General features: G+C 38.7%; 1 protein-coding gene across 1 annotated transcript; it reads right to left on the reverse strand.

Moving 5' to 3' along the window:
- Positions 1–2,040: 2,040 nt before the first annotated feature.
- LOC108380499 (gamma-butyrobetaine dioxygenase-like) lies at positions 2,041–6,485 on the reverse strand. Its single transcript, XM_017636868.1, has 5 exons — positions 6,189–6,485; positions 5,885–6,101; positions 3,780–3,906; positions 3,358–3,666; positions 2,041–2,783 (listed from the first exon to the last, which is right to left on the reverse strand). The coding sequence occupies exons 1-5, from the start codon at positions 6,459–6,461 to the stop codon at positions 2,381–2,383; spliced, it is 1,329 nt and encodes a 442-aa protein (XP_017492357.1). The 5' UTR covers positions 6,462–6,485; the 3' UTR covers positions 2,041–2,380.
- Positions 6,486–9,152: the final 2,667 nt, after the last annotated feature.

Genomic DNA, 9,152 nt, shown 5'->3' on the forward strand with positions numbered 1-9,152 from the left:
TAATGTTCGGCTCCGCCCGAACTTAGACTTTCTTACTTGTTTTCTTACTAATGGCCTTATTTTTGCCTGCATGGATCCTTAGCCAGGTATCTCTTCCCGGCTTGTAATTTCGAAACACTCTGCATAGTTGGATTATGGGAATTTCATACCAAAATTGTTTCATATTTTCTACATGGAAGGTAATCAATGAATTTTATTGGATCTTCTTTGTATGCAGTCACAGTCTCTTGACTTTACTCAATTTCTGCTCTTGAATGCGCGTTCGTGCACCCTGTGTAATATGAGAATAAGACTACCAATCCGCATTTACTACAGGGTCACAGTAAAAGGGAAAGGCCTCCAGCGCTTCGTCAATACGAATTCCAATTAAAAGGTTCAGAAAGCTTTAGATGAGACTCCATTTTTAGATATCATAGATTAACGTTAAAACGGGTATGATTTGAGTGCATGTACCAGGGATGTTCGAAACTATAATGGAGAAAGAGCCCATACACGGTTGTTTGATGTCCTCGTGGAGACAAAGACCGACAACACCGCCATGCAAGAAATGCGATTAAAGAAGCAAGACAAAGAAAAATTGTTACGTCTATTACAGCTGCCATGTAAAAGAGCGCAAGTTTGTTGCTGAATTTATGGTGGGAAAGAGACTTCGACATCGAGTGCTGTCGTTAACCCCACTGGACGAGCGTCTCGTCCCAATCTGCATCAAGAAGAGATGCTTCAACATCTCGTTCTTTTGTGCCCACACTCGACGGAAGGACGAAATCACAGCTACGAACGCTGACCTGTCACAATGTTAAAATCGTGTTTGGTGAATTCAGTGGCAGGCTGGACAAGGGACCTTTGGTGCCACCGCCGAAATACTCAGCATCCACAACGAAACGTCCGATAACAGAGTCAGGTTGATCAACTTCGCTGGGCCTAAAAACATTGTTTGTCTACTGTACCAGGTTCCAGCATAAAAAAGGCCAATAAAACTACAATTACGTGTCTCAGGATAGACGGTTAGACTTGCCTACGATTCGAGGACCTAACATCGACTCGGTATGAGCATAATGAAAATCGTTATTTCTATTTGCTTAAACAAAGTAAAACTCGGTTCTGTTCTTGTAGGAAGAGTGCGGTGTAATGGAATTACGGTTTCAGAAAGTATGTTGAGGATCGCGAGTCTCAGAAGATCAATTTATATTCCGCAACGAGAAGAAAGTATTCAATTTTCGGAATTTTACGATGAAAACAGAGGATCATCTCGGAAACTTGAAAGAATTACTTCTAGAGAGATCAACAGTAAAAATACTTCGGTAGTGAGTACAGAAAATTACGCCATAAATAGATGCTGCTCTAAGCCCTATTTGTACTGTGTCAACTAAATGCCGAATCTTGATAGGTTAGGTTAGGTTAGGTAAGATGGCAGCCCCGTATAACCGGAGCTCGCTTAGACAATATAAGATTGTCCTTTGCGATACCACAATTTGGAACAGCTTACTAAAACGCCTGATCTCAATGCCCCAGAGCTGCTTGGGGCTATTTAGAAAGTGAGAGCCAAAGTCTACCAGGTAACCGCGACATAAGGGGTCCGGTAGAATGTTCAACCTTACTGCGTGAACACCGATAGGACAGTGACCTATTAAAACCCCCCACCAGAAGTGAGACCTTTGGCTTTGTGAGTATGAGGAGTTCACCGCACCCCTCCTCCAGAAGTCCCGCCCGGCCCACTCATCCCTTGAGGGAAAGTGGGCAGAGAAGAAGCTCCTAGGAGCCCGAATCTTAATTAAATCGATTTGAAATTAATTTTATCTCATTTGGATTTAACTGTCCATCGTTGCACTTTCTTATTGTTATCGGATACAATTGATTATAAAAAATACGTAAAAATAAACCTTTTCGGTAGCTTATTATCTAATAGACATTTTTTGCTTAAACTAATTGAAGGCTGCGCAAATGATACGAATTTTTCAATGAATTATTCATTGCATTCCACAATTTAATCTCGCCACTTGATTATATTCTAAGTGCGAAAGCAAGCGAATTATCCTCTTTAATGTCACCACAACTTCCGGCCGCCTGCTGTTCGCTACTTTATTAAAAATCAATAAAACTCTAAAAGACATGCAAACACAATAACAAAAGCAGAAAAAAAGCAAAAGAGGATTCGAAAAATAATGAAGGCAATGTCGGTAAAAAAACTCTATAATAGAAAACATTGCACCGCAAACCCCCCCGCCGCTGTTGCTTCTATTCCTCTTACTACCACCACAGCAGCTGCGTCGGTTGTTGCTCGCCTCTTGACATCCTCAAACAGCAGTGCGCCAATTGTTGTGAGGCGCGTTGTGGTTGTGCAGCTGGCAGCCGGCAGCGGAGGCCTCTAGCGGCTGTGATGCTATAAGCCGCCTGTTTTTGTTCTTGCTGTCGCTGATGCCTGCAGGTCTCTCGCTGCGGCTGCTGCTGCAGCATTGCTGTCGTTGGCGCTTTGTGCCTGTGTGCTTTTCAACACTCTCAGCTTCGAATAGATGATGTCCCAGTCGAGGTAGGCGCCCACAATGTACCGTATATTCTGCTCGGTGTCATCGTACCCGGTGCGACCGTGCAACAGACGGATATTATTGAAAGTCAAAACGTCGCCGGGTTTCGTTTTAAATGCAAAGGCGTCGCGACGCGCCAAACGCACAAACTTGGCATAGGCCTGATACCAGGGTATAACGGAGCGCAGCGGCACGGAGAAATGACTGTCGCGCTGGGGAACGCTGTGATTTATACGCGTGTAATTTCCGTCACTGTCTAAACTGTAAAAGAGAAAAAGAGGAAAGGTTGCAAAAAAATATGTGTACTGCGGATGTTCGAAAAGTGGCTGCGGCGCGGCGCACTAGTAGAGGCGGCGGAGAGCAGAAAGTATGTACCTAAGTAATGTGCGCGCACAAAAAAAAAACGAATAAGGAAAATGAGTTGTAAATGAAGCGACAGCAGCGGCGACATGAAAAACGTACAAAACGACGTGGAGTCACTACTCCGAAGTTAAAGGCTATAAATAAAATTGAAAATCGATTTTTGTTGCATATACTTAGGCGCCCTACCGCAACTGCAATCACTGGTGTACATAGGAAAATCGCGCAATGCAAATGTGGCAACGAACGACAACAACACGCGATTGCGGGAAAGTAGCTGAGAAACTCGATTTTCTTCGGCCGCTTAAAGTTTGCCTTGGGAATTGACGCCTTGGTTGCTAGGCAAATAAATTAAATAGCGCCACGGAGGACGCCTGAAGTCGCCGCAGATGCATTGATGGGGGCTCCTACTTCACCACTAACTACTCGGTACTCCTTTATGCGCTGCAGCACTTCCTTTTCGCATTCGACCCACCATATTACCGGCGCCCGCCAGATGTTATGAAAACTCCGCCCATCCTCACTGCCGATATCATTCCAATCGACCAACGTCTCTGTAAGTATATGGAAATCCGTTGGATGTTCGGCGCGCAAGCGATCAGCAATATGAAATCCGTCGACCAGCAGATTACTGCCACCTTCTGACTTCGACTGCACCAGGCAGTGCAGAATGTTCACGCTCGGCTTGTATTCGTAGTAGGGCAGGTCGGTATGCAGTGGCAGCGGATGGGAGAGGTAGGCATAATTCTTAGCGCCTGGCTTGGCCTCCACAATGAATTCCTCGCTAGTGGGCGAAAAATTTAATGCCATGATTAATTTGCATTGTTTGATTTGTGCGAAAAATTCAATTGATTATACTTGTATATGTATGTATGAATGTGCACAAGCACTGCTTACCCATATGTCGTGCGTCGTATGAAACCCACACGGTCGGCTAATTGGCGCACAACAGTTTTTTCCAACGGTGCGCACTCGATGATGGCAACACCACGCACTGCCAGCGCCTCGAGCCATTGCCGGAGAGCTGCAATGGGATTTTTGTTAAAAAGAATATGTTTAATATTTAGGGGATATATGAATAAAGGAGGCGAATCGCGTTGGGGCACTTACGCACCTCGACTAACATTTTATCGCTTTCTGCGTAAGTATTGTCGACGAAATTAGTAACTGCCTCCGTCCTTTATGATTGCATATACCGCTCGTTCCAAATTAAACGTAACAAGATTCTACTCGATGGCCTTCGATTTGGCCAAAATGTTGCACACAGTTTAATTTCATAACAGAATTGACAGAAAAATCTTAAACATCATTTGAAGCTCCTGTTTCGGCCCTTAACCGAACCACGGATCGGACGGTTTTTATTATAAAATGCAGAAACCGAATCGACAACTACTCCAAAAAATGGTTCGGCTTGGTTCAAAACGAAAATCCACTAAAGAATTTTTTAGATTTTGTAACTTTTTCTAAAAATGCAACCCTTATGGTAAAACTTGGAAAATTTTTTTTCTTTGATGGCAACTCCGTGTGTTGTAATTTCTTCCATATAAGAGATGCTTGAAATGTTTTTACATATACATATGTATGGATGAAAATGCTTAGCACTGTTACCAAAAAAAAAATTTCAAAAATCGAAGCGAATTTTAAGGTGCATCAAACTCACACTTTATTCTTCTAAAATGAAATGAGCTATAAAACTGCATACTATATTTTTCAATTCTGATTAAACAAATTTGAGACTTTGACGCAATTTTGTTGAACTTACTGATTTTTTTCTAATTTCCGTATATAGATCGAAATTTGGATTTAAATTATGAGCTATCCTTTTATAAAAAAATTAATGAACATTAAACGAACAAAAGAAAAATAATCAAAACTGGTAAAAAATTCGCACTTCTAACTTAAAATATAGAAAAATATATATTCGAGAGTTGCCACATGATTCAAAATTTCAGTTTTAGCAAATTGATAAGAAAAAGTAAATATCGCAATTTGACTGTCCAAAGAAAAAGGTTTAAGAAGGCTTACAGCTGAAAATATTTGTGTGTAAGGTTGCCACCTGTTTGAAAATTTTAATTTATTTTAGTTGATAAGATAACTTAAATACTTCTGTATGAGCTTCAAACTAAAGAGATGTAGTTAAGTTTACTGCCAAAAATATAGCTGACGATGGTTGGCACCTGTTTGAATATTTTTTTTCCAATTAAATTGATAAAATAAATGAAATATTACAATCCCAAAGTCAAACTAAACGGGTTTAAAAAAGTATTTGGAAAGCTAAATTCAGTGCAATTGATAAGATTGAGATTTTCTCTAATATACTTTGTATTGATAGGCGAGTGACCATTGGTATTTAGAATTTTTATAGGGTTCACACCTGTCTAAAAAACTATAAGCTCCGAATCGTTCGTTGGATTACAAAAAATAAGGGTGTCAAATGAAAGTTATTGGCCTGTAGAATAGCACTAATGTTTTATTTATTTTTTGCATAGGCTTTCCACCTGTAAAGAAACTTACTATATTCAATCATAATAATCGTAGGCTTCAGTTTTGTACCGCGATGTGATATTTGCATACTTTTAGTATAAAAAGGGAATCATTTGAACCCAACCGAAACGGTTCTTATACCGGTACAAGCTATTTCTAAAGGGTTCGAACTCCTGAATCGAACCGCATCGATTTACATTTTTTTTCTGGATCACTCAGCGCAAGTTTGTTAAAATTTTCATTGATTTTTTTCGCTACAAGTACCGAGTTGCTGTTTAAGTGTTTAAGTAGATAAGAAAAAGTGATGCACTTCAGAGTAAAATATAACAAAATCGTTATTTTAAAAGCCAAATGCACAAAAATAAATAAATCTATTCCTCTGTTTCTGTTACTTGTTCAATAAGCCTGGAAATTGACTCGTACTTATTTAAGTGGATGTAAATAAATGTTATACATTCTGGTAAAATTAAATTGTTATCCACTTCCCATTCCATATTTCAAAACACATTCTCACTCACCATCATCAGTCTGCATAACATCATCAAATTTGAATGTTTCTGTAATTTCTCTAAACTGCTTACCAGCCCAATGCTTTGGCTTCGGCCGGTAAAATTCATCCAAATACTTTTGTTTACGCTCATCACGAAATTCGCGCTCACTTAGCCAATGTAGATCGTATGTAGAAACATGCTTATCGCTCCACTGGATCGTCACTTGCTCAGCGACTGAGTCAAACTAGTAAATCAAGAGAAGAAATCACTTCAATTAATCGCATTCTAATACATACATATACCTAAGTATGTAAATAACAAAGTAACTCACCTGAACATCGAGCGCCAACACTTCGGTATCGAAATTATCCCAATCGATGCGGCGCGACTTGGAGCTGTGATGAAAACATTGTTCACAATAACAATTATCACGTAGCCATACACTTGGAAATTTCATTGTTGCATTATTCTTCTGCTCTTGTTGCACCACAACATATTTACCATCTGCCACTGTGGCTGTTAAGTGGCGCTGTATTAGTTTTTGTAGATGGCAGATGCTTGTACGCATCGCACGCGTTAATGCAACAAAAGTGGGTGAGATCATTTGGTAAACAAGTGAACTGCACCGTTTGAAGATCACCATGAGACTGAAATGGGCGCGCTACTGCGATGTGAGCAAAGGCTGCACGTTTAACCGACTACAAACGTTGCTAGTCGACGATAAGAGCGTGCGATTGGACTTGGGTAGCTGTAGCTGACGTCAGCTAGTAGCTGGGAGCTTGCAAGTGCTTTGCAGCTATTGAGATACTATCGCGTTTAGGAGACAATCAATCCCCAGCAGCGAATGGAATGCATTCCGCATCGATGCCTCACTTATTGCAAGTAATGGCATTTGATTCCGCTCTCGATGCGTTTCCAAAAGTAATGCGGCAATTAAGCACTGGATTACTTTGTGGCTAAAGGTAATGCAGCTTATGTGATGATAACACCGTGCGACAATAACCACAAATTTTTAAAACACTCGAAAAAATCAATACATTCACAAAACTAGGAGCCAAATATAGTATAACTGCGTTTTAAATTTTTCTCTCTGACGTCAGGGTTTTTTTTTAAGGACTTTGAAATTTGGTGCATTGTAGAGTACATGGGTAATATGGGTATTAGTTAAAAGAAAAAATTCTGTAGAATTAAAAAAAAAATAATTTTTTGTTGCACTAGGACAAATAAATGTTAAAAATGTCCTTTTAAACTTTTATCCTTGAATATCCTTGGAAATTTCCAATATTTATTTTTGAAAGAAAAAATATTTGTCAAGGACTAATAAGTTAACTACCACATCCTCGAATTTTGTTCTTCTATTTAACTCTATTAGTTTTAGATAAACAAATTTACACTTCTCTTTATATGATATTGATAGTTACAATATGCATAGTTGAAGATACTCGAATCATTATTATGGAACCATTTACGCACTCTAAAAGAACATGATATACCTACGGTTTAAATACTTTAATTGTTTTGTATACAAGGGCGTAGCCAGCCTTTCATCTAGGGGGCAGGAGTTTATATAAATAGAGGAAAAAAATNCGCACTTTAAAAGAACATGATATACCTACGGTTTAAATACTTTAATTGTTTTGTATACAAGGGCGTAGCCAGCCTTTCATCTAGGGGGCAGGAGTTTATATAAATAGAGGAAAAAAATGTTTTTAATTATTTTTTTTTTGTGTATATAAAACGAAATTTTTGGGTCTAAGAAAGTATAAGTTTTCTGNAGTTTTCTGCAAAGGCTTACAACGAGACCAACTTTTTAAAAATCGGCTAGTAATTTTTTTGTACAAAATAGTTGTTTTTTATAAAAAAAGGTATTTGTTGTACGGTATAATATATAGATATAGAAATGTCTAGCAAAACATTTTTATCAAAATGGAATGCATATAAAATAAGGGTTCGCCATCAATTGCCTGTCAATCGATGAAAGTAATTCGAAAAAAAAAATGTTGTAGTATTTGATACATTGGAATTGATTACATTTGATAAGCAGTTCATGCATATTATAATGCGATTGCATTACTTTAGCGTCGACTCTGGTGTTGGTGACGTTGTCATGCAATCGTATTTTCGCTGCTGGGTTACTAAATAAGTGTTTGGCTGAAACCAATGTCGCTTTGATCTCTGCCTCTATGTAGATTCGAAAAGATTACGTTTATATGCTCACTTGACTATTAATGACTGAACTTATGAATATGTATCTGCTTGGTTATCAATAATCGAGTTGGGTCTTCGTTATCGGTATGAATATTTATTTATGAATATTTTTGAATAAATTTGCTTATGTCCGCCTTACATATTACTTTGTATAAGTATACATATCATTAGTTTAGAGCAAAAATAAAACTATCATAAAACCGAAGCCTATTAGCAGATTAAAAAAAAATATTATTTCAGGCATTCAAAGAATTCTAAATGCTGAACAAATTTTATATCTGAAATATTACATTATCGGAAACCGCTAGTGCTAATTTTTATTGATAGTTTGGTTTGATCCGAACAGATGGCAGGGCCAGATTTAGTAGAATTCACAATTTACACTTTATACACATTTTCGTAATTAATGAACATTCCACAATTTTTTTAAGGTAAAACAGAATTCAGTTTTCATAATTAAGTAGTATTTATGTTGCGGTTAGCAGTGCGCGCTACCGCTTCGCAGTGCCAGGGTTTAAGCCCTGGTCAAAGCAGCATCGCAAAAAATATAGAAGAAAAGGTTTTTTCTTAACAACGGTCGCCCCTCGGCTGGCAATGGCAAACCTCTGAGTGTAGTGCTGCCATGAAAAAATACGAAATAATAAGCGCCAGTCTATTATTATTATTATAAATAACATGAGCATTGATTAAGAATATGAAATTATGTGCGATGGAAGCCACTTTGTGAGGAATACACCTCATCATTTTATGATGGTTAACCGAAGTGACGAGCTTCCAAGTGGTTGATCCCTTAAGAACATATACCTATGACTTCAATCGTAATTTTCATCTTGATAGGCGCCTAAGCAATTCTGGCCAGGTCTAAAGCACACCGGTCGTTTCTCTTCTTTGTCAACTGATGCTTATTGGAATGCCATGTAAAGCCAAGTTCTTCCCCACCTGGTCTTACTATCACTGAGGAGGCCTATCTCTTCTCCTCCTAGAAGAACCGCGAACCGCGTTGAATGCTTACAAAGCGGGATGGTTGCTGTCCATTCCTATGCTGTGACCAAGTCAGCGGAGCCGCTGTATTTCCATCCATCTCCAT

This window comes from Rhagoletis zephyria, unplaced genomic scaffold (assembly GCF_001687245.7).
Source record: "Rhagoletis zephyria isolate East Lansing unplaced genomic scaffold, Rhagoletis_zephyria_1.1 Rzeph_scaffold_19459, whole genome shotgun sequence".
Taxonomy (NCBI): Eukaryota; Metazoa; Arthropoda; class Insecta; order Diptera; family Tephritidae; genus Rhagoletis; species Rhagoletis zephyria.